The 26,209-nt window shown below is 48.5% G+C and overlaps 1 protein-coding gene across 24 annotated transcripts in view; it reads right to left on the bottom strand.

Moving 5' to 3' along the window:
* The window catches only part of Dennd1a (DENN domain containing 1A), a 507,493-nt gene that overhangs the window by 4,322 nt on the left and 476,962 nt on the right, over nucleotides 1–26,209 (bottom strand). For 18 of the 24 annotated variants that reach the window (XM_085681265.2, XM_048429136.3, XM_085681269.2 and 15 more), the window contains 3 exons: nucleotides 19,594–19,650; nucleotides 14,150–14,238; nucleotides 1,225–1,353 (listed from right to left, as the gene is read on the bottom strand). In XM_085681265.2, coding sequence (XP_085537391.1) covers nucleotides 1,225–1,353; nucleotides 14,150–14,238; nucleotides 19,594–19,650 — 275 coding nt within the window. The remainder of the gene's footprint in view (nucleotides 1–1,224; nucleotides 1,354–14,149; nucleotides 14,239–19,593; nucleotides 19,651–26,209) is intronic. The other 6 variants (XM_048429145.3, XM_048429149.3, XM_048429150.3 and 3 more) reach the window with 3 other exon arrangements.

Below are 26,209 nucleotides of genomic sequence, written 5' to 3' on the forward strand. Positions count from 1 at the left end.
TGTCTGTGTCCTGGAGGTAGAGAGCCATACTTGTCCAGTATGTGAGGAGCTGGGTTACATTCCAGCACCATCAAAGAGGGAAGGGTCAGTCACCAGGGGAGCCTCAGCAGCTGCCTTGTCACTCAGATGAGTGTGTTCTTTCAGTAGCTCTCTGTTCTAACTAGCAAAAGAGACATCAGGGGACACATCAGATCTGTGATCGCACAGACATTACTGTGCAGAAAAGCCAATTCTTCAAACATTTAAAAGAAAAAATGAATATACTGAAAAGGTATATGGACTATGGGGGACACTGTCACCGTCCCAGTGATCTAGCATTAGGAAAGAACAGCGGTGGGGAGTGAGAGAAGGGGCTTTGGACTCAGAAGGTCCAGGATGAAGCCACGGGGAGAGGACCTAATGCTGGGCACTTGAGGTTAGGGAACAGAGGTGGGAGGGGTTGGGGGTGGAGAGACACCCAATGTGAAGGAACCAGCCACTAGCACTCTGATAGGTTGTAGGCTCATCCGTGAGGCTCTTGGGAAGAACATTTGTATGTAAGGTGAACCTTGTCTTCCTTTAAAAAAATTGTTGTTTGTAACTTGTATGCAGCTTAGGCTATAACATAACTAAGATAAAATTAATCTTAAGAAACGTAAACACATACACATGTACATACATACACACATGCGCACACACACACACACACACACTTTTTTTTTCTGAGACAGAGTCTTGTATATAGCCTGGAACTTGCTATGCAGCCCAGGCTAGCCTCAAACTGATAGTCCATCTATCTACCTTAGCCCCACAAGTTCTGAGACTGCGGTGTACATCACCACACATGGCTGATATGCTGCTATTCCCACATGTTTCCTCTAACCCAAACTGGCTTTTCCCTTACATTTGCCTTCCTGTCTCTGTGGCTTTCTAATGTACACTGAGAAACAGGAGATCTGTAGTCATGTTTACTGTGGCTACCAGCTCCATTAAACAAGCCATTTTCCCCTTGTAAGGAGAGGGGGTTGATGCCTCTGCCTTACCTGTCACGTTTGTTGTTACAGCCTTGTGGGGCTGGCACAATAGGAGCATGAGACAAGGCCTGTAGATATGGCATACCCCCTGCAAGTGGGCACCTAGGAACTTTTCTCCCCAAGGTAACAAAGCAGTCCCAATCCCCCATGCTCCCCCCTGCACCCAAAGAGTCACCAGGCTGAACCCAAGGAGCTGGGAGAAGGAAGAGACCATTCAAAAGGAGCAGAGAAGAAAAGGTTTTCAGTGAAGCTGGTGCTCGGGGCCTCTTCCCGTCGGCATTCCTCATCAGAGGAGTCTTCAGAGAGAAAAACAGCATAGTGTCGGAAGGGCTTTACCAGGCTGGACAGAGAGAAGAGAAGAGGCAGTTAGGGCCCCATGAGAGCACAGGGTGGGAAGAAGGCCCAAGGCACCCACTGGGCTGGCTCCAAGTGGAGAGGAAGCTGGGTTTGCCATGTGTGTCAAGGGCCTGGAACTCTCATCCAGGCACGTCTGACTTGATTGCCCATTTCCAGTAGGTTAACTCTAAACGAGCAATCATGCCCAGAGATGCTGACTGCTCTCTGCTTAAAGTACTAAAACACTTCCAGCAAGCAGAACAGGTACTGCCGGCTGAACACTCCCTTCCCATCACATGTAATGCCAATGAAGAGAATTTTAAACCAAGACATAGTTGTTATTTTTATGATTGGCCCCCCCCAAACCTGTAGGCTCCATCTCTATAGATTTCATTAGCTCTAAGTTGAAAATGTTTGGGTGGTGGCTGACATCTTTAATCCCAGCACTCGGGAGGCAGAGGAGGCGGAACTCTGTGAGTTCGAGGCCAGCCTGGTCTACAGAGCGAGTTCCATGACAGCCAAGGCTATACACAAAAAAGCTGTCTTTGAGGGGAACAAAAAAAAAAAAAAAAAAGGAAAAAGTGCATCTGTACTGAACATGTGCAGTCTGTTTCTACTGTTAGGTTATTCCCCTAATACAGCTCTCCAGCTAGCTACATAGCAGGAAAACTAGATTAGCTATAAAAGTAACCTAGAGGTGGGCTGAAGTATATAGGAGGGTGTGTAGGGGTCTTTGCAAACACCACACCGTTTCAATGGGCATGAACACCCAGTTTTTAGCATCAGTTCTCTGAGGATATTGCAGCCCTCTCATCTGCACTAGAGAAAAACTGGAAAAGAAGTGCTTAAGTTTCAGTAATGGCAGGTGGGACTGTGGGTGGCCTCACCTCCTGCCTCTTTTTCTCTCTCTATAGCATGCATATCTCTACTTTAATAACAGGGAAAGATTAAGGAAAAAACAAGTTGTGTGGAAGCCAGCCCTGGACAGACCCACTTCTGATTAGCTGCCCACTCTAGAGTCTCCCTCCCATGCTTCTTCAGAGAATCTCTTTCATCTGTGATGTGGAAATTAAATATTCATTGTTATAAAAAATATATCTCCCTTGCCAGCTACCTGTGCTCTAGCTCTATAAACAAACACACACAGCCAAAGGAGTTCACACCTGGCTCCTAGCAATTATGTACAGACCAGCAGTGCCCACGAGAGGCCAAAGGTTCAGGAAAAAGAGAGCCCAAACTGTGGCAGATTCAAATCCTGGCCCCACCATGACTGCCATGGCCCCTAATCCTGCCCTGTCAGTGGCTGGGCTCATTGTGAAGAACCCTAAGAGGTGACAGCGAAGGTTTGGGGAGACAGAGGAGACAGGTATCAGGAGGGCAACACATTTGAAACAAGTTCACGAAGGCCTGAACAGGAGGTTGGGGGAGGGCCCTGGGGTGGCCAGTGTTGTCATCTCCATTGCTAGAGCTCCCAGGGCACCCACAGCTCCAGCACTTGCAGCTGTGTGCCCTCACTTTCTTCCTAGTTCCTGAGGCCAGCCATTAGTCTCATTCCCAAACTTCAGAGGAGATTGTGGCTTCCTGGGGAAGCTACTAGCCCCGGTCATGCACCAAGAGGTGGCAGGGCGACAGGGTTCTGCTGGCCTCCACTCCCAGGCTGCCTGGATACCTAGGATGAGACACCTCAGCTCTTCCACAACTGGAGAAAGATTGGCTGTGGAAACATGCTGGTGACAGGATGCTTTGGATGAAGAAACATGTCTCACCTGACCTGACACAAGACTACGTTTCTGTTCCTTTCATAACCAAGGTTGAGTAGAAGGGACAGATTAATCCACTGCAAAAGGGTGGGGAGAAATACTCAGATGCTGGGGTAACCTGCTCACTCTAGCACGGGGCTGGCATCGGGCAGCAAGGCCAGCATTTCACTCCACTCTGGGCAGCTTGAGGTGCATGCTGGGAATGGGTGGGTTGCAGGATCAAGCCCTGAGGTTCCTTCCCATCCACTACCGCACTTCAGTTGGAGAACTATCTCCGAACAGGCATCCTGTCACTTAGCTTTTGTGTCTGTCTATCTCCAGCACACTAACTGCTCTTCCATTTTGAAGTCCTGACCCAAATGTTATCCTTAGGATGTCTCTAAATTTCAGCCCAAATGATGTTACCAGGAGTTCCCAGCTCTTCCTGGCTGTGGGTCTTGGTGCATCATAGATCCCAGTTAATCTGCAATTCTGTTCCTGACTGAGGCCAGGGGTCTGACCACTGCTGCTATTCACCCACATTAGTAGTTGAAGGGATGAGAGCTTAGCATGCTGGGGATCCCCCCAGCCCTTCTCTCAGAGCACCTAATACTTCACACAGATTGTTTCATTGCTTTAGAGCTCTGGTAGGCGTGCTCCTTCTTTGGATTCCCTACCTGCCCTCTGAGAGTATATAAGACCCAGGGCGGAAACCTTAAGATAGGGTTCAGGTTAAGAGCACAGGCGTGGAGGGCCCTTGGTGTGGGCAGTGCTATGATCCACTCTAAGCACAGCAACCTAACATGCAGAACCAGCACACAAACTCTATAGTCCATCTGTCTAGCCATCTCCCCATTTGTCTGAGCACCTGTCTACCCAAGGACCACTTCCTGCCTGTACATAAGCAAACCTAGTGCTGGACAGGCACTGGGGTCAGGCACTGGGGCCTGCTGATGCTGGACACAGAAATGAGCAAATAAGCACACCAGGAGCACCTCAGGGGATGTAGCTGAGGGCTGCCCTGAGGGTCACAGCACTAACTGTGGACAGACACAAGAGAACATAAATTCCCACCTGGGTCACAGAGAACTAAGTGCTTGGTGACCCTCAGATGCACTGTGAATGCCTTCTGACAGTCACAGAAAGCACGGGCTTCTTCCCTGGCACAGTTCACACGGTGACTGACTGCCACTACGTCTGTCACACCCACGCAGAGCGAGTGCCTTTGTGCTGGACAGGACTCTGGTGTCATTAAAGTCCTGCAAGCAGGGATCTGACACCCAGAGCTCCCTACATGCCATAAATGCAGCCAGCTTCATGCAGCCAGCTCTGTCGGCCAGGCCAGGCTCAGGTGTTCATTGCATAGCACTGCTTCTTGAGTGACTGGGTTGAAATGAGCCATGTGATTTGGTCAGCCAGAGCTTTGTCACGTCTAGGACGCATGGATGGTGAAAACTCATCAAAAAACTCATACGCTGTCCTGTACAGTTTCTCACTAACTCTTCATGACAAAGAAGTCAAAGCTCAGAGAGGGAATCTCTTGGCTGGGGTCACACAGCAGCTGAAGCTGTATGAAGTTGGAATGGAAACTGCAGGGTTCTGCCACCTGTTTCCTGGAACTGAAACAATGAATTGAGAGGCAAGGGTTCCCCTTCCACTTTTAATGAAAGGTGAGGTTTCAAAACAAACTTATTTAAATTCAGCTGCTCATGCTCTCCCATGAAAGATACAGTCAGATATTTGTCAAGGATAAAGGATAAACTATTGAAAACGTCCAGGTTTAAATTTTTTATTAGCTAAAGGCAGAATATAAAAAAAGTACCTCTTCCCTCATTAACCCAGTTCAGCTACTATCCTGCAGTCTGCCCCCCACCATTTGCCTGGATTTTATTACATACAAAGGGGCTGTCTGGGAAAAGGCAGTCCTTGCTGAACTTGGCTAGCCAGCAAAGACTGTGATGTCACGGCATGAGAGAAAGGCTCTGTCCATCACGGCTTGGACCTACCTATAATCCCCCTGCTGCCCCTGCCTCGTCCACTACCCTGCAGCTGAGTTCCCATGTGGATGACTCCTGAGCCCTTTCTAATGTTTGGTTTAACGTGTCGCTGGTTAGTGCGCGTGTATGACAGTGGTGACAGGCAAGGCTGTTCCTTTTTAAATACCATGTCAGAGACATGGCATCAGGAGGCCGGTGTGTGCTCTGGGCTCTCTGCTGCTCCAGGATCGCACTGACTTATGTTTTAATGAGGAATATCTACATCTTGAGTTTTTTTTATGTGTCACATCGTATGGATAAATCAGCCGTGCGTCACGCTGGCCCAGAATGAAGTGCTGACAAATGTAGATGTTTCCAATTTAATTGACATTTAAATGCACTTGAGATAAAGATGGGAGGAAATCAGCCAGGCCTTGGTCTCCCGAGGTAATGAAGGACACCGTGATCATTTTAGAAGAAGCCTTTCACTCCAGCACAAAGGGTCTTCACTTTGTAAATAGCCTGGCAACTTTGGTCCCTTGCTGACACAGCCCTGGTGGGGTAACATGTTTAGAAAGGCATTGAGAAGGCCAGCCTGTGCACTTTCTGCCTCCTTTCCTTTTCTTTCCAGACACCTTGGCAAAGTCACTTTATCTTCTTGGACCTTGAGCTCTCTGCAAATGGAGATGCTGCTGCCTTCCTGAAGGTTTGAGCAGAGAAATGAAATAGTCAGTCACCAAGGGATTTGCGCCGTGCCTAGCAAATCCTGAACCCTCAGGTGCTTTCAATGCCCTTCATAGACTGGTGCCAGGCACCTGTACCCTCAGTCGGGGCTGAAGAGGTGGTCGCTACCTTCCATGTGAGTGCTTCTCTGTTGGCTGTATGTCAGCACACGGTGTCATCCAGCTAGCTCTACTTAGAGTCCCCACATCTTTTCAACCCCAAGATCCAGGGCCAGGCTCTGACCATAGGCTTGACAGTGGCTGAAACAAGCAGAAGGGGTTCTGCAAGCAAGGTGGGGTATCTCTGCGAGGTGGCCCGGAGATGCTCCCAAGAGTTAGAGTAAGGGCTGTTGTGCTGAGGGAGTTCCTGAAGGCTGACAAAGGAACTAGCTGCACAGTTATCTGCTGAAGAAGAAGTCACTGCCACCCCCAACTGCCATCAGAACAAGGGTTGTCTGCTGTCAGAGATGGTTCCTGCTGTTCCACTCCCTTGGAGACTGGCTCTACCAGGAGATAGTGGGGTTCAGGGATACCCTTAGCTCACAGGCTCTTGGCTGAGGCTCCCCTGGACAATGGTATCACTATTGTCCTCACTATCATCCTGAACAGAACAAGTGTGGCTTGATGGCCAGAGGTACCTCTGAAAAGCAGCAAGGATGGGGGTGTTCAGGAGAGGGTGGACCTGTGGTGGGGGCCCCAGGATAGCATTAGGGCTGATGGCTTGGGTAGGCCCAGGAGTGGGGTTACCATCAGGAGCAGGAAGCTGGCCAGTCTCTCTTAGGCTTGCTGTGCCATTTCTTTTCCAGTCTCTACTAAGTTATTCTTCAGTGTTTGTGGCCATCTCTTCTTCCAACAGAATTCTCTAATGCCCATATCGTAGGCCCAGACTTGGGGTCCAAGCATGGCCTGAGAAGTCCTTGCTAAGTCACCAGGTGGACACACACAGGGAGAAGACATTGCCACTCTCTGGGCTCCGTGCTGGAGGGAAGATGGAGGGGACAGTCTGGAAGACATTTGCCCTCAGGACAGCCACTGCCTGCCTAAAGGCCATGGCAGCAGTGGCAGAAGAAGGGGCAGTACTCACAGCAGTCCTAGCTGTGTGACAGCCTCAGGATAAGTTGTTCCATTTGCTAGAGGCCTGGCTCCTTTGTGTTTGGGAGGGGTGCACACTGTACTGGCTGGGCTCAGGGAGGTGAGCCAAGATGTGTGAGGAGCTGGGAATGCAAGCTGCTGAGCCAGGGTGGCATGGGATGTGTAAGAGGCTGGGGTCTTGGTTAAGCTGGCAGTGTCTTTAGAGGTGAATGAAGGGGTAACTCCTAGGGCTCTGCAGAGGGAATAAAGCCCCTGTAGTGACAGCTCACGAGAACTGTCCTCGCTGTGTGTGGGGAGAGGGTATGGATGTCTGAGTACAGCTTTCCTTTTCACTCAGTCACAGCCACTGAAGCAAACAATGGTTATTGCTATCACTGGTCACTGTCAGTCCTAGGGTGTGTTCTGTTGTCAGTTGTGATAAAGACACCCCCAGTTTATACACTCTTGGATGAGGGTGGCTGTTGGTTCCTGCTTTTTCAGTCCTAGCTCTAGCTCCTCATCTGGTTTCCGGCTTCTCTTTGTCTCTACCACCCAGAATCCACTAGGGAGGGTGGGGAGTCAGGCCAGGGGCTTCTTGCTCAGCTAATTGGGTCTGTAACCTTCTGTGAAGGTGTTTGGACTTCTGGTTGCTCAGGCAGTGGGTGCTGGCAGCTTGCCAGGGGGTAGCACCAAGACAGCTGCCCCTGCCCCCTGGGGCCCAGGCCCAGCTGGCATCCTGGAGACTTGCTCCTGGGCTGGCAGCAGCTCCTAGCTCTGTCAGGGTCAGAGAAGGTGAGGTGCTACAGTCACACTCATGTGAGGCAGACAGCTCCACAGTCACATTCCGTGCACACCCAGCACTCAGTAGGTGTTTGTCAGGGGTTTGTTGTTGTATCTCCAGGGCTAGTGAACTGTGAACAACAGCATTCGCCTTTCCTGATTCCCATGATCCTCCACTTAGGATATACCTTTGAGCAGAAGGCTGGATAAGCACTGGTTTGGGATTCAAAGTCAGAATTGAAAAATATGCAACTCGCAGCACTTGGGAGGCAGAGGCAGGTAGATCTCTGTGAGTTTGAGGCCAGCCTGGTCTACACAGCAAGTTCCAGGATGACAGTTTCCAAAGTTACACAGAGGAAAAAAAGAAAAATATGCAACTCTTGCCCTGGAGAAGCTCAGAGCGGGTGTGTGTGTCCACATGCACACTTTCATAAACGTGTCTGTGAGTGCAACTGAGATGTCCAGAGGAATTCTAACAGTGCAGGCTCATGCTTGGGACTGGGGCACGATTAAGAATACATGTGGTCCTGGGAGAACAACAGGGTGTTGGAAGACTAGACTGGCAGTTGCTGAAGAGGTAAGGAGGGAGGGGAGGCCATGTGCCTCCTAATTTAGGATGCACCTGTGACTCTTCTGGATACTTTCAGGTATGGTGTTAAAAGTGGGTGGTAGAGAAGCCATGGAGCCTCAGACGTGGTGGGCTGGGATGCCACCTTTGGGAAGTATTGTGGGTCAATGGTCTTCTACCCTGTATTGGTTTAATAAAACACTGATTGGCCTGTAGCCAGGCAGGAAGTATAGGCAGGGCGACCAGAATAAGAAAATTCTGGGAAGAGGAAAGGCTCGGTCTGCAGTCATCACCCAGATGCTGAGGAAACAAGATGAGAATGCATCACTAGTAAAAGGTACCAAGCCACAGACAAGAATTATGGGTTAATTTAAGATGTAAGAGTTAGCTAAAAATATGTCTAAGCTATTGGTCAAACAGTGTTGTTATTGATATGGTTTCTGTGTTATTATTCAGGTCTGGGCAGCCAGGAAATGAATGAACAATCTCTGCTTACAAATGAATGACTCCATCCTTGGGGTAGCTCTGGGTTGTATAGGAGAGAAAAGACTCAACTGTTTTGATCCAGCAACAAGGAATGGGAGGTATGTCCATAGTGCTACAGCAGCTTGCCTCTGCCAGTGAAGGGGAGCAACTGGACAAGAGGACAAGATGTAGGCTTTGGATATGGTTCTGAGCAAATGCTTCTGGCAATGGTTTCTGGTCTATTTTCATCTTCTGGGGCCTTGGTGCAGGGGCCTGGAGCACACTTGAGACAAATGTAAATTGCACACTGCTGTCTGTCAGCAGTGTGAGCTCTGACTCCACTCAGTGCAGACTGTCCATCCAGCCAGTGCATTGGCAGGTTTCCCCATCCAGAAAATTTCCAACAATGCTGGCTACCCAGGATCTGGGGTGCAGTTCTGGCAGAAGGATGAGACAGTGTGGTTCCTGTTCACAAGTCACACATGACAGATATCTTCCTATGGCACTGACGGGTGTACTGGCTTGGTCATGAATAGGCAGAGCTGAAGCCAAGCTCTGCCACCAACTAGCAGAATAACCAAGGGAAGGGTCAGACTCTTGACAAAGTTTATGTCCCCACCTCCCAGTTTGTCATGAGGATGTAATGAAATGTCACATATAAAGGATGCTGCATATGTTTCTCAGTGAATGGTAGTGTTGGTTCCACTGCTTACAGTGATACAGAATGAGAGAAAGCTTCAGTGAGCAGGGTATGACCCTAGCATTCTCATATGAATGAGACCTTGGAAACAAATCTAAAGGTTTATTATAGGGGCAGGTGTAAGACCCCCCCCCTCAATACATGCTGTAGTCACAAATGATAGACGTTACCAAGACACAACTAACAAGTCTATATAGTTGGATATCACAGACTGAGGAACTCTAAAAATATAGTAAGACAAAGCCTGGAGGGAACTCTACACAAATATATTTTTGGTTTTTTGAGACAGGGTTTCTCTGTGTAGCCCTGGTTGCCTCTGTAGACCAGACCAGCCTTGAACTCACAGAGATCTGCCTGCCTTTGCCTCCTAAGTGCTGGGATTAAAGTCTTGCACCACCAATACTTATGTGAAACACAAATACTTATGTGTAGTTGAATCAAAGCAGTGGGATTCAGAGTGAACTTCTCTTTTCTGGCCTCTAAACTGTCTCTAAGGCTACTGTATTATTCTGACAAAATTTCTTACAAAGATAGATTTCATTTATCTGGTGGAAGAGGTGAGCAGGTTTATGATCCCCTGGTGGCTGAATCTGGGCTCTCCTTTAGTACAAGGGAACTTAAGTAATAGGTTGAACCTGCATGTAGAGACAAGCCACGCAATCAGTTCAGAGAGCTTGGAGGGCAGGACAGGGCCCTTCAGGTACACTGCCATTTTCAAGTTCCGACCTCAGGACCCATGAGGCGGCCCTATGCTGCACCAGGGGCATACATGGGGACATCCCTATAGACTCTCTGCAACTCAGTGAGAGCTGCTGCCTGGGTTCCACTGTAACCTCCTCATAGGGAACCCAAGGGGCACCTAGAGGTCACTGTGGTAATTGGACTCTTGGCTCAGTCTCAGTGTGGGGTCCTATGGGGGGGCATGATGCTGATCAGAATGTCCCCAGAGTTGTCCAAGGCCGTTGGCTGAGAAGCAGGTTGGATGAGAATTCCCCAGCACCTGGCAAGCTGGGTGGAAATACCTTGGAGCTTGACAACTAGGCATGCTCTGACTGGAAACCGGGGCCACTGCTAACTGCACTGAACTCACTGTAGAGGTTGAGGAGCTGCTGAGGCACAATCAGGTTCTGCATAGAAAGGCTGGATGGTGGAGAAGCTTCCGTCATGACTGCTGATCCCACCAGTCATGGCCCCGGGATTCTGACTTTACTATAAAAGCCACAACCTGAGCTCAGTTTCTCCACCAAGAACCTGGAACAGCACTACCTACCCACCATGATCCTAAGGGTGTGGTATCCAGCCACTGTTGCTTCTTTCTCCTTCCCCAAGTGGAAATGCTCAGGCTCCTGGGAGGACAGTTCTGTGACAGTAGATCTGAGGGGACCCACTTCCCAACTTCAGGTTCCAGGGAACCTAGGAAGAGGGCTGGCAAGCTGGGCAAGTTATTTTGGGACACAAAGCTATACCTTTGGGCAAAACCAGACTATAAAGAGCACACACAGGTCCTGTGCTAAGGAGGGCAGCAGTGTGCAAATGTAACAGGCTCTGCTGCTCTCTGTTGTGCCCGCCCCCCAGAGGAAAGAGCTAGCACACAAGGGCTCAGGGATAGATCTGGGGCTCCAGTTGAATGTCCTGCTGACTAGAATTTAAAGGAGGCCTCTCCCGTTTTGAATAATAGGAGCTCATGCTTTCTAGAAAAAACAATGGGAGAGAGGTTAATGATTCTTAGAATAATAGTAACAGGAGGGACTAATGCTTCTTGGAGGAAAAGAGCACTGTTTGCACTGTTTTTCATTTCTGAGTATGTCTATGTAGTGTCCATGTGTACGCGTGAACACATGAGCAAAAGCCAGAAGCTGACCTCGGAGTTTTTCCCCATGGCTGTCCACCTTATCATTCTGAGATGGTCTCTCACTGAACCGATGGCTCACCACGTGGCTGAATCAGTTGGCCATGTGCTTTGTCCTCCCAGTGCTACAGGCATGAACATGCTCTAGCACATCCAGTTTCTATGTGGTTTCTGGGGATCCAAATCCAGGTCCTAATACTGACCAAGCCATCTCCCCAGCCCTTAACCTCAAGTTAATCAGTGACTGAAAAACACGGACAGTTTCCCTCTGAGTCTCCTGAGGTGCTTATCTGAATGCCAAGAAATGGCATTAAGGGGCCAGAAAACCTTAACACGGGAAGGAAATTTCATTTGGAGTTAAGGCTATAGATGAGTCACCATGGGAACTCTTGTAAAGGCTGCTCAGCATGTGCCTAGCACGTTTTCAAAGATGGCTGTTGAATGCACACATGAACGCACAAACAGAGCGACGGACAGAGAGGCATGTCAGTAGAAAGGAAGAAACAAACTTCAGCTGAGAGCTGCCAGCTACTGCTGGATCTTGGATCTCAGAGAGCTCAGCTCCTAAGAGGCTCCCTCTTGCTGAACAGAGATAACTATTGAATGTGCCGTTGAAGTGAGGGCTGGGCAGGAAGTAAGAGAGAGCCACCCTTTCCCCACAGCCCAGAGTCTCCAGGATCTCAATGCACTTACATTCCAGCAGAGACCAAGAACCAAGAAAAATCAGAGTGGATGACAGGGCCAGGTTCTGAGTCCACGTGTGCCAGTGAAACCACCCTTGATAAAAACCCATTAGACAATGGCTCCTGCCTGCTGGCCCCTCTTCCCAACTCTCCCAACACAAAGCTGACAGGCTGGTGGCGCTGTTTCCCTTCCCTTCTAGAACAATATTTTATGAGGAATCTGTTCTATTAAAATATTTTCCACTGGATGCTTCCTGTGTTTTAAGAAGTTGGTCTTGCCAGCTGGAGCTGGTGACAGTTGAGAGAAACACATCTAAGTGCTGTTGTGACATGGCATTTGGAAGTGGAGGAGCATGGGGGGAGGGAGAGGGGAATGGCAGCATGGAAGACATGCAGGAAAACACCCGGGTGGCACCAGAAATGTCACTGGTATGATGGGAGCACAGCCTCCTTCTTCCTCATTAAGAATATGTGAAAAGAAACCCTAGCAATGGCGTCATAGAACATTCCCTAACACCTCCTGGCCAGCCTGAGCTGTGGTGAGGTGTGCTCATGGACCTGTCTTTTAATTCCTGTCACCCACCATTGTCTGCCAGCCTTGTGAACCAGCCCCACACTCTTGTCCAGTTCATCTCAACCTGATGCTTTCTGGAAAGAAATCTAAGACAGGCACATTACACGAGAATACTGAGGTGATACCAACAATTACCAGGAAGAACAACTTTCTAGGCACACCTGGCTCTCCATACACACTAAAATATCACCCCCTGAGGAAGAGCCACCTTCTCGACATGCCCAGCTCTTCTCACACACTAACACACCACCTGTCATTAGTTTAGAACAGGAACAGCATAAATAAATATGCTTTGCAAGTCCAATCTCTAATCAGGACACAAAGTGGGGAATGTGTTTCTGTAGGATGTGGACTGCTACTGGTCTGCTGTGTGTGTGTGTGTGTGTGTGTGTGTGTGTGTGTGTGTGTGTGTGTAATGTAAGGACATCTGAGTATTTGGCTCAGTATCTACAGGTCCATGGCCTCTATGCCAGGACACCATGATCTGCTAGAAGAGATGGTTAATTCCATCCTCTTCAAGAGAAATCTTTAGGGCAAGAGGAAACCCAGAGCCATGCAGCATTCTCACCACAAGAGGGCAGTCACAACCCATGGCAAGGAGATGTACCCCAGTAGTCTGACCATGCCAATGTGCAGAACCCAAGTTAAACCTGCCCCAACTTCAGGCGTCCCCTCTCACATATCCAAGCATCACTACACACATACACCCCCATTTTCTTTCATTTTTTTTTCTCTCTCTCTGTTTCTGTCTCTCTCCCTCTCCTTGTCTCTCTCCCACTCCGACTCTCACTCTGGTGTTCTCTGGGTAAAGACCATTCAAGCTGGTTTTATAATAAAGCAGAGGATCATGGGAGAACTGAAGTACAACTGGGCTAGACCACAGCCTGATATTTTGGAATCATTTTTCTATTTTGGCACCAGTTCTTTGTAAAGAGGAGTATTCCTCCCTTTCACACAAAGGACAGTTTTATTTTTCCTCTGCTCTCAAACAACCCTAGGCCAAGATGAGTTCCTGAACATTCTAAAGATGTCCCAGGAAACTGATGAGTAGTCACGGGGACAGCGCTGCCTTCTCCAGCAGTTCTGCAGCTTTCCAATCTGCAGGTTCAGTCACCACATCTACACAACAGCTGCAGGGTATGACAACTGAAGCTGGTGCTAGGCTGGGTCCTAGGGTGCCGCGAGGAGCTGCAGGTCCGAAGGGACACTGGACGCAAAGTCTCTGTAGCACAGCTGCGATGGTTCAGGAGAGACCAAGGCTAAGGATACCTTGTGTATAAACTCAGGTAACAGACTTTGAACAGTACCAGAACCACAGATGGTGGCCTTGCTAAGCAAGCAACCTCTCTGGCAAGGTACCTTATTCCAACCTGTGAATTCTGTATCTTCAATATGAGAGGCCAGGACCTTTGGGGTGTGACTGAGTGGCCTTTGGGCTTCACCAATCAAAGCATAACCCAGGTTCCTTGCTATGGGGGCCTCTTGCTAACGTGACTCAGACTCTGACACCAGTGACCAAGCCCTGTCCCGTCCCCTGATTGGTCTCCTTGTGAAACACCTGCTCAGGGTTTAAGGAGTCTTCAAGAGGAAGGCTGGGGCTGCATGCTTGGTCACTACAGAGCTCTGGATCGTTGGGTGCTTGAGGACAGAAGGAAGGTAGCAACAGTACTCACTGCTCAGGGCTTGAGACAGATGTCCTCCGGCCTTCCACAGTGATATTACTCTTGGGTCTCTTGACAACATGCGGACGAGGAGGCCGTACCTAAGGATGAGCATGGGGAAATCCCCAAGAAGGAGTCAGTTATAAGTCTCTTGTGAACATTTGGGTAGGCAGCCCCAGGAGGTTTGGTTAGACATTCTCCACGTCTGGGCTTTCAGAGTCCTGCTTATCATGGAAACACCACCATCTAACATACAGCATATGAGTGTGCTACCTGGAATTTAACCCAAAAGGCTCTCCTCATCCACAGACCCACTGACCGCTCAGAGTACTGAGTGAGGTGTGAACTTCACGGGAGGTGGAATGACAAAGCCCTCATCAGTGTGTGGAACAAAGAGGTTCCACGCAGGTTTGTTTTGGGGGTATACACACTCAATGTACTCTTTTATAACCAAATTACAGGGTACTTACTTTTTTCTCTAAAGGGAGGGGGGGAAGTCAAGTGGCAGCTCCAAAGAGTGTCTAGCTAAACCAGCCTGCTTCCCTGGGTACACCATGTCTATCTTCTAGCAGGGCTCAACTGGATGCTGCGCAAAGCATAGATTGGGGTGACAGTGGGTGCACGAGGGCAGCAGACACTGTGGATAGATGGGTCACCTCTGAAAACCAGGATGAAGTCTCAGAAGAGAGATGCCTCTTTCCCTGGCCCATTAGAGCCTGTGATGGAAATGAATTACTGGGAGTCTCATTTGGTCCAGTTAGCATTATGTGGCTTAATGTGTGTTACCATCACCTCTGACCACTTCCAGTGCCAAAGAGGTTTGGGAAGAGAGCTGAGAATGTCCCTCTGTGGCTCTTGTTGCTCATGAAGACAAGCCAACATTGGAGCAGGCACAGGAGACTTGCATTTCCTGCAACTGCAATGACACACCAGTTGAGCTCAGCTGGCAAGATGGAAAGCAGAAGGCACACTCCGCTACCTACTGACCTTTCCCACCCTGCGGCAACTGGTGGGTGACAGCACAGTGGTGAGGAACAAGTTTATAGAAGTTGGCTGCATACAAGACTAGTCTTGATAGAGTTGCAAGGAGCCCTCAGGTCTGCACATGTCTGACTGAACCAAAGATTTTCCTCTGGAGTGGCCAGTCTGAGCTCAGCCTCATTTGGCAAATCAGAGACGTGGTAAAAAGGCCAAGAACATTCCACAAAACATGCCATCTTCTTCCACAGGGCTATTGTTAAGATTCAACCACAGGGTGTGGAGAACAGCTGGTGTGGACATAGCACAGAGCGGGGGCTCCAGAAATGCTTGTTGCTTCTTTGTGATCTTCTTTGTGCCCCCTATTATCAATAGCAAAAGGAAAGGAGGGAGATGCCTGCAGATTAAGACGGCAGATAGTCTTAATCCTTTCAGGCATCCTGTGAGATGCCTGGTACATAGTGGAGCCTCGGCAAGATTTGTAGACCGACAACATTACTATCTGAACTCTAACAGTGATAAATATTGCTGTGGTTATCATTGTTATTAGAATAAATAGTGCCTGCCACCCAACAGACATTTGGTTAACATTTGCTGAATAAATGGAGGGCTGTACCTGCCTCCATTCTCATATGGAGCTGGTTTTCCCAGCAAAGCCCCTTGGATCCCTGAGACAATACCTACAGGGAAGGAGTGTGCGCTGTGTGGAAGAGGTCTTCTACCTTTGCTAGGGATCTGGGGATTGAGCTCAGAAAGGTCAGACATTATGGCCTGTTGGCTTGTCCTATACAGGGCTGCTCCTTGCTACAATGAAGACAGGTTAAGAATGCGAACTTCCTACTGAAATGGGGGGATTAAGTTTGTGGCAACTTCAACTGAACTTGCAACGTGGTGAAACATGGGGAAAAAGAACAACAGAGCTAATTAGAGGAGCTGAGCTGTCAGAGTGCTGTTGAATGGCTCAGCGCCAACAAACAAAAGGAAAGGGCTGGCAATCAGCGGGATCGATGGAGGAGACTGCTTCATTAGGGATGATAAAACAGACAGAGGAGGGAGAAGAGTGAGGGCCGAGGGGAGGCTGGGAAAGACATAACGGACCAGAAACAGTCACCCCTGTGGTTACAGACCCACCCAGAGTCACACATACCTCATTGGTATAGGATTATCATTACAGACAAACACTCAAATGGACCAGGCCTGGGGACTACAGTGTGTAGTCTCACAAAGGCATGCACGAGAGGTGATAGCACACACACACACACACACACACACACACACACACACACACGGTGCAGTGGCAGGTCACAACCAGGCCTAGACACACACAGACAATTGGTTTAATCAAAGCTGAATCAAAAGACAATGCAGCAACAACCCTGGTGTATTTCAGCAGTACAATCCCTCTTTTGGGGTGCTTAGGAAGGGAGAAGGCTGGGTGGAGGGGAAAAACTGCTCTCATACACAACAGGGGCTGGCCCACCATTGCTAGGATCTCAACAATGCCAGAAGAGAGAATGCTAAACAGGGCTTTGCAGCTCTGTTCACAGGACTGGAGGGGAAAGTTGGGAAGCCAGCCAATTCCCCACCGGATTCAAAACCTGAGAAATCTAAGTCGGCAGGGTTAAGTGTGTATTGAATACAAAAGCACCGAGTACATTTGACTTTAATGGTGAGTAAGAAGTAATAAATAGAGAGCTTATAAAGTGCTTCACATGTGGGCCACAGCAGCCTGCCTCCCCCTGGTGGCTCCAGCCACTGTCCTTCATCTAAGAGACACCAGCATGATTTTCTTTTGCTCTTTCCTCCCCCTTATTAAGAAGAAACCTTGGATCCTCTGGTCACAGCTGAGCTCCAGCCACTGGTGCTGGACGACAGGATCCCTGTTGTCAAAGCTGAGTGTCTGCCTCACCACAATGGCCAGTCCCTGTGTCCTTAGCTGGATGTCTACAGCTAGGTGATCTGGTATATCCTGACATGGAACCATGTCAGGCTGTCATTTCTGTGGCCCTTAGGAATTCTATGGCCCAGGTCTCCCTAGTTCCTTCCCACTCGGTGTGTATTGGTGTCCACTGGACATGTTGACATCAGTGTATCCAGAATGAGTAATTGTCTCTATGGCCTGGGGACTTTGGGGTACAACATATCTTCTAGCCTCCTAATCTGTTTCTCAGTGGCTCTGTTTGCAAGGCCAGTCAGTCATCTCTTGCACTGGCTAGGAGCAGAGGCAGCTGCTACCCAGCCCTCTTTTGGGGCAATATTTGCTTCCTCAAGTTCTGGACACCCCACAATCTATCCAAGTCCCCACACTGGGTCCTAGTAGTAAGACTAGGGTCCATTAGAGCTGTCTCCAGGACTGAGTTTTTCTCTGAGAGCTACCATACCTTGATCCTCTGGCTGTCTGGAAGACCAGGCCTCTAAGTTTGTTCTGAGCGCCCTACCAGTTCCCTATGGCTGCTAAAAGATGTCTGTCAAGAACTAGAGAGGGAGGTCTGATCTCAAAGGCCAGCATGGTCTCTTACTATCTCTGTGGTCTTGGCTACACACTAGAGAAATGACATTTGCTTTCCGTGGGTTGAAGCAAGAACAGATGAAACAATATGGAGTACCTAGCTCAGTCCAACGCACATTCAAAGGAGTTCCCATCTCTCATCCCTGCCAGAACAATGCTGCCCCAGAGACCTCATGGGAAATCTATCCAGCCAGAGGGCCCAGAGAACTGGGGACACTAGGAGGACCATTGAATTCTATAGTCTGGTGATCCTTGGTAATAGTTCAGCTACCAAACATCTTTTCTAAAATGGGCAACCACAATGTTTAGTATATAGAGCTACTATGATGCTCTTGGTTGGGATGAGGTCACCAAAACAGGTTAGTGACTATAAAAGCCTAGGCAAAGAATAGCTCTTAATAAAATGGGTCATTATTTAGAAGTGGTAAGGTTAAAAAAAAAACCTGTTAGAAAGAGTAAAAGCAGCTACTGTGTGTCTGGTTCTGTGCTGGATGTCCTTCACATATCACCTGTGTTCATTTTTTCAGAAGATCACTATGAATGAGGGCCTGGTCTCAAAGAGCAGGGCAGATCGGAGAGCTTTAGTACTTGCCCAAACTCATACATCCTTAGCATTCTGGCCCAGTTCTGATAATCCCAAATCCATATTGCTAAGGTTTGTATTGAAACATTTGCTGTACTATACAAGTTAACCTGGATGTGCTTGCGGTCCCTCAGAGCAGGTTACTTCGATCTTTGTCCCTTCCTTCTGATGACAGGGAGTAGAAAATTCCAGCCCCTTGACAGTTGTGCCAACTGGGGTTTGGGTGAATTACATTTTCATAGGGGCACAAAATGGGTTCATCACCTCACAAGGCTAGACTGGTAGATTCCCAACTTACACCCCCCTTCTCTACTGCAAGCCTTTAACATCTGCACTCAGTGGGGAAGAGGAAAAAACAGAATCACAGGACATCTGACATCTACCCAGATAGTAGCTACCCAATGGATGCTGGGTGTGTACACCATGAATTCAAACAGACACTTGACTTGTTCCTACAGAGGATGGACTTTGTGCCTTCATAAGATAGACCTGGAGGAGTATACCAGGAAAGGATGGCACACTAGTTTTTGAGGTGCTCTGACTATAACTGACCCCTATGCTTGGGTATGGTTGCCTTGGATAACAGACCAGAACCCTTCCTTTGGGAAGTAGCTCCCATCAAACCATCCTAGTAAGTTTCTCACACTGAGAAAGTTATGTCCCAGGAGTTTACGGTCCGTGTACATGGGAAAAGAAGCACATAGATGCTTAGCACTGATGCTGGATGTCAAACCAAGGCTCTGTTCATGTTAGTCAAGCATTCTGTCAGGGGTCATGTCTCCAGCCCTTGGCATTTCTCTCTACAACACATGGGCCTTTCTCCATGTCCTGCTCTGTTCACAGTGGTTGGCTGGTTAGGGCTGTATGTTGTTCTCTTTTCCAACTCTTCTTTAGTACTTCCTGTGGGCAGGTACCCCTCCCTGTGAAGCCTAGCAGGGGACAGTACCTGTTGCCATCTATCCGGGTACTTTCAGCCCTTGGGAAGGTACAGCAAACATTTCCCAACCAAGACCTGAGGGAATAAGATCCCTGCTGTCAGACTGTGGCTTCCTCTTTGAGGAAGAGGCATTTGCAGTGAGCCGTGAGAGCTCAGTGACTAGAAATACAGCTCTCCCCGGGAGATTCACTTAAATGATGCGAAGCTTCACACAGCAGCCTGGCTACCCATGGCTACAGCCTGCAAGTCACTGAGTTGATTCAGAAAAAGGAGAGAGAAGCCCAGAAAATGCAAATTCCAGCTCATGCCACACAGTAAGGGAAGCAGAAAAACCCATTTCCCGGTTCCTTGTGCCAGGCAGGAGAGTCTACACTCTCTAGGTTTAGTAGAGGCCAGGGGAGAGGGCTAGGCAAGTGTTAGAAGGGGAGGGCACACCACTGGCTACTCACGGGCCTTGAGCGCTGGATCTTGGGAGGCGGTGGCCGAGAGGGATGGAGTCTTTGTAGCTGCATTAAAGTGGAAACTTAAAACATCAGTTCACATTGAGATGGCTCCATGCATCTCTACACATGGCCTGGGGAAAAGCCTCAAGGTCCCCACGTTAGAGCCTGGAGTCAATGGGGTACCTTTCTGCGCTCTCACCCCAGTGTCTCAGTCCTCTCTCTGCTGGCTTGTTAGTGCTGGTCTCCTATCTGGCCTGGAACAGATCATCACAATTGCCTTTCAGCAAGATCCCTTTCTCTGATCTTCATTTTCTGCTCAGGTCAAGGGGGACTTTGTAAACTTCAGCATGACACCACACTACATCACACTCACTTTAAAAACCATCAGTGGCTACTCCTGTCCTAAGCTGGCATGCCTAGATTTTTATTAGAAGCACCATGTAGATCTTTCCCAAAGTTTACTCGCCCAACCTGAGACAATCCCCAAGTGGCACTGGGCTCTTATGCCTCACTTTCTATCTGCCCTTTGAAGAGTGACCTCCCCGATTCTGATTGTCCTGGCAAATGTGGTCTTGTCCTTCAAGGCCCTGCGCATGTCAAATGCTGTATCCCAGGACTGTAAGTGCCCAGGGCCTCTGTTACAAGTGACTGGTTATGGTGAAGTATCTGGTCCACTATCCTCGTGTACTCATTTTTTCAAATGTTCCTTGAAGGGACCCATTGCTGTGCTGCAGAATGTTGAATGGGATTTGGGGAGGGAGGAGCTTGCTCAGTAAATGTCTGGTGAACAAATACAATTTGAAGAACATGGTTGGCTTTTGCAGTTATGATGTGGATCAAGAGAGGGCTAATTCCTCAGCTTTCCTCAAGAAACTTTATCTCTAAGGACAGACTTTGTCCTCTCGATAGCTCAATAACATATCTTGAATACAAGAAGGAAAAGGGGCAGGCAGAGAGAGGGACAAAAAAAATCTGTACAGGTTTAAGACTGCAGACTCCCAGCAAGGTCTTCAGGCTTCTAGTTGGTTCTCACTCATTCAATCATTTAGTTTACAAAGATACACCACCATGGATAATAGCTTTGATGGCAATGGCCAGCACAGGAGCCAATGTCCATATGTACTGGGTCCAAATTAAGATGTGTCAAAAGTGTGAATACACACTAGATTTTAGTAACTTAGGAAAAGAATGTAAAACATCTCATTACTAATTTTTATACTGATTTCATGTAGAAATGGTAATATTTTTAGAACTTTGGGTAAAATATGTTATTAAAATCAATTCCACTTGTTCCCTTTCACTCTTTACATGCCTTGCTCAGAATTTCCCATATGATTCAAATGTGTGGCTCACATTACATTTTTTTCCTCAGCAAGTGCTGACTTGGGCCTCACTTGGCATGGTCTCTGAACCCGACCCCTAAAAAGCACAGCCTATGTCATAGGCATCCCCGAGGATCCTAGTGGAGGCAGCACCCAGAGAGCAGGCACGAGTGGAAATGAATTGTGACTTCCCAGTTCGTTAGCTGGGCACGAGGGCTAAGCTGCCTGGTAGTTGGGTAGTTGGCTGTTAGATGGAAGTTGGGGGTGTTGCCTAGAGGATGGGCATGGCTGCCATGTTTCTTTCTCTTCATGGCTTATAGGAACTATGTAGGACAGAGCTACTAAGTCACCCTAAAGAAGAAGAGGATGGGGAGAGTGCACAGGCTCCTTCAGGCCAGGTGTCCTGTCCCAACCCTACCACCTGCCCTGCTTCTTTCACACTTGGAGTTCTACTGTCAGTCCCATTTTCCTCAACGGCATGTCACCTTTGGCCTGCATTATTTCCATCCCTGTTGGTGGTAGAGTGGCAGGTGGCCTCTGGGCTAGAACCCCAGCTACCCACTTACTCTCCAGGTTACTCTCTGCCATGACATTACCATTTGAGGTTTCCCTGTCCCCATGTAAGCACCATGGGCAACAGCATCTCTACCCTAGATGGTTTAGTGAGATCTTGTATATCCCTGCCTGTGGGTACCAGCAGCTGCCACTATTAGCAGCCTTCTCCACCTTTAGCCCCTCCATCTCCCAACCCATCTTCTGCACCTAAAGAAATAAAAAGTAAAAAGCACGTTTAATCATGCCACTTGCCAGCTTATGTGATCTCAGTGGAAGGTGGATATCTCTCAAACTAGCCCTGAGAGATTCATTGCCCAAAGGGGAGTTGGGTTCTCCAGTCACACAAGTCTGGGAAATGCTGTGGGATGTCCGGTTCCTTCTGGAGATGCTTGACAGCACAGCCAAAGATGCTGTGTCCTGCACACACTCAACACTACCACAATCTCAAACTATGAGCTTCTTCAAAACAAAAAACAAACAAACAAAAACATTGTATCCTGGCGCTGGAGAGATGACTCCAATGTTAAGAGCACTGATTGGTCTTTAAAGGACCCAGGTTCAATTCCTAGTACCCACATAGCAGCTCACAACTGTCTGTAACTCCAGTTCCAGGGGACCTGTGTCAGGTCCCTCACACAGACAAACACACAAGGCGAAACACTAATGTTCATAAAATAAAAATAAAATTTAAAAATAAGAAAGAATATGTGAAGTGAGAAGCTCTACATTACTTCAATATCTAAAAACTACTCCTAATGTGTTGCAAAATAGAATATAAAAAAGAAATGTATCCTAAATCTTTAGAACAGACTTTCCTTCCTCGCAATACTCTCAGACATCCTGGGAAGGGCCTGCAGTGTTGAATTTTCTCCCTATATCCAACACACAAGCCTTCACCACCAGCACATTCCTCCATGTCCTAAGACTGGGCACTTCATGGGTACTCAGTGAATGATTCTGGCTTAAAGTTCCTACCACATGTGGAAACCTGAGGAAAGTAGTTTTGTTTTTGAGACAGGATCTCATGTAGCCCAGGCTGGCCTTAAGTTTGCTCTATAGTTGAGGATGAGTGTGACCTTGTCTGATCTTCCTCCTGTCTCCAAAGCCTCTACACCTGGCTTTCGGTAGAGCCGAGGACTGGGCTCACCTTCCAGTGACAGGGTTAGTTCTGCAGATTCCAGTAAGTGCCTTATTTTGCTGTGACTGTCATGGACTTGTGTCGCTTCTTTTACAAGGCAACAGCTTGGTGGCCATGCATAGCCCAGAAGCTGGCAGGACTCAGAGGGAGCTTGAAGATGCTGAGGAAGGGTCAGGTGACACAGATGGCCTACCATGACTAGATAGTAAAATCAAAGTCCAGATGAAGCAACTGAGAACAGGACCCTGCAGCTGCCCCTCTGCCATCAGCTTTCCCTGCAGGCTGTCATCATCGAGGACAGAGCTCCAGGGAGCTGTACGTAGAGGCAGTTGCACACACTAAGCTAAAACACGCAGTGGTGGGAACATAGGCCAGGGCCACCTTTCCAGGTTGGCTGTTAGGAGTGAATGGAACATCTCAAGGGTGTACAGTAAAGGCCCCTAGGACTCAGGGAGAAGGAAGGGGGTGGTGGCAGCACCAATTATCAGGGCACTCTGCCACAAGTGTGGGGGGCCCTGGGACCTGTGTAGAAGCAAGCAGGTACCTGGAGGAATGATGGGACTGAGTACAGTGCTCAGCAGTCTTTCTTTAGCTTTGAATGTTAGAACACTCGATTTGTGGAGTGCTCTCATCCAGGTTAGCCTGGTGACTGGCAAACCTTGGTTTCAGTGTCCTTATCTATGAGTATAGTCAAGACAGGATAGTAGGAAGTGTCTATTTCTGGAGGAGAAAGTGGTAGGGATGTTGGGCTGTGGTGGCTGCAGTTTCCCAAATAAACCAGGACAGATGTCCTGGGGACAAGGATGGGCACGATGGGGCAGGGGAGGAGGGAGTTGAGAACAGCCCGTAGTTCAGGTAGAAAGAGAGGCTGAGGAAAACATGAATGCAGGAAAACATACTGCTTTCTAGAAGACAGCCTCAATGGGAAGGGAAACCTTGGATTGAGGGAACATGGCATGAGCTGGGGAGACTAAAGAGCTGGGTAGGGTTAGTGACAGCCATTACCATGAACTGGAAGCTCCCTGAACCCCCTGATTTGCCTACTGTAGCTCCCTGTCCCCTGTAAGCAGCTAGGGTACAGGGCCACAGTAGGGCCTGCTCATAAGGAATAGAAGTGAGAGGCAGAGATTCACTAATTGCCCCCACTGTATGGAACATGGTGCTGAAACAGGATGGGCTCAGTCTTCTGAATTCTCACGGCCCACAAGGGGAGGCCAGACAGGTTGTAACATGGAGCAGAGCAGGGCTAGGTAGGGCATATCAATATCATATGTGAACCTTAGGACCCTGGGGATGGACACACAGTCTGTCATTGGCTAGAAGTTCTGTTATTGGTACACTTGGCACTTCCCGAGCTGCATGTGGCAGGAAGGGTTGGCACTGAAGGACCTCCTGAAGGTCAACACAGCACATCTGCCTTCCCGAAGGCTGCACACTGGAAGGGCTCTTCCCCTGGATGCCAATGGAATAGCTATGCACAGTTAAGGCCTGGGGCCTCATGGAAGAACAAGAGAGTACATTCTCTTCAGCAGTGGATGCTCTAGTGAGGTCTGACTTCCATCAAGGAAAAAAAATGTTTTTGTGGGCTAAACCCACAAGAAATAGCCTTTGGGTAAGGAAGAGGTGGACTCTCATCATCACAGTGCTCTGCTTCTGGGCAAGTTCAGAACTGGCTCTGCGCACAGGTGTGTGTTAGGTTTCAGCCGACCCCCTGGAGTTGTTTGTCAGAACACTGTTGTGGAACACAGTTAGAACTCCAAGAACACAGTTAGAACCACAGGAGGCTCAGGATGGGGTCTTGAGGATTAGAGAAGGCCACCCAATTGCATACTTGTGTCACACTCTCAGGTCTTTTCATGGTGTGTGCTTCAACCAGGTTCTGCTGAAGGACACTGGACTTTTAACATAATCTCTTTTATTTATATGTTTTTCTTTCAAAGATTTTCTACCCTGTTTCTACCTTTTGAGCCCCCTAGTTCTTAGTAAAGCAAGTTGGAGGTTTATTTCCAATATAGAGACAAGAAACAGAAGTCTAGAGAAGTTACATAACTGGTATGAGGTCACACAGCAGAAGAACGAAGGCAGGCATTGTAAGTCTATTCTTGTCCAAGTCACCTGGAACCCCCTTGTCCCATCTGTGTTAGGAATGTGGCCTTAGGAGAAAACACTGACAAGAAGGTGACCGATGTCTTTTCCTTTGTTTCTAAAAAGGGCAGGTGATTCATCAGAGTGGAACCTATGTTGTACCAGAGGCAGAAATCCGTGGGTCAATGGGACTAGAGTAGAGTGGTCAGTCACAAAGGCAGGGGAACACAGGAATGCCACAGTCAGTGCAGGTGCAGAGGGACCATTTTTTTTTTTAACCAGATGTGGGTGTTAGAGGGTTTGGGTGCTCAGTACAGGGGAGCCACAGTGCTCCAGGGAGAGCAAAATGAGGTTGAATATGTAGATGGGGTAGCTTAGATTTGAGGGGCTGGTGGAGTTAGAGATAAGAGGCCTTGAATGCTGAGCTAAGAAGGGTGGTTTTTCTTCCAACTTACTGGGAGCAAAGAGGGAGGGATGCAATCAGTGATACAAGAAATTGTAGTGTTCTTGGAGCTTAGAATTGATAGGAAGCCAGGCATGATGGCCTCCTAACTTCTAGCTGTGGAACCCACTGGAAGATATGAACAGAAGAGGAGGAAGGCCTGAGAGTGTACAGCAAGACTTGAGGCCTTTATCAGTTTTGGCCTGGCCCTGGGTATTTCTCTGTCAGCTATGTGGGGCCAGGTTAATGTATGCTCATTGTATGTGAAACCCACATTTACAAGGACAGCATCTGATTTGTAGTTAATTTGTTGATGCAGCAAAACACATTGTTTCTAAAAGGTCAGGGGGGAAGTGGCATTGGGAATATCAACTTAATTACCTGGGCAGCACGGATGAGTAGGCACCCTGCATATGGCTGTGGGGTGGAAAATGTTCATCTGCTGGCACTAACTTGTAGGGTAGACAGCTTAGTGTACATGAGAAAGGAGGGGCATCCCAGATGTCTGGAGAGCAAACTGTATGTGTCATGTGCATTGCCTGTCCACCAGGCACATTTGCTACCTTAGAGAGACCTCTACAAGGAGTGAGGGCTCCTGCTTTGGGTTACACAGGCAAGGAGAGTTAAGGCTTTGTCCAGAGAGACACAGAGTAGGAGAAGACAGGCCTGCAGAAGAGAGTCACCATCTTAAGACAATTACTAGCTGCTGGGGATGGTGGTGGTGGTTCTGTGATATCTACATTGGGATAGGGACTGTTTAGGAATCAACGTGAAATCCCTCCATCCTTAATGAATAACCATCCTAGGACTAACCCTTCAATGTCCTTATGAGGTAACAGTCACATTTCACTATGGAGAAAATAGGGCCATGAAAAGAGATGAAATGCTAGTCAGGAGGTGAGGCAGTCACTGAGGTCCAAGGGGACAAATGTCTGAGGAGACTCAAGGGCTGAGCATGCCACGCTTGGGTGTGCAGGGGAAAGGGAGAAGCAACCTTCCTGGTAGGACAGTGGGGGAGGGGGGAAAGCTCTGTTCCTCTGGAGCCAGAAAAGGTGGGCATAACCAAAGGGGCAGTTGCCT

The sequence above is a fragment of the Myodes glareolus genome, chromosome 21 (assembly GCF_982192425.1).
Source record: "Myodes glareolus chromosome 21, mMyoGla1.1, whole genome shotgun sequence".
Classification (NCBI taxonomy): domain Eukaryota; kingdom Metazoa; phylum Chordata; class Mammalia; order Rodentia; family Cricetidae; genus Myodes; species Myodes glareolus.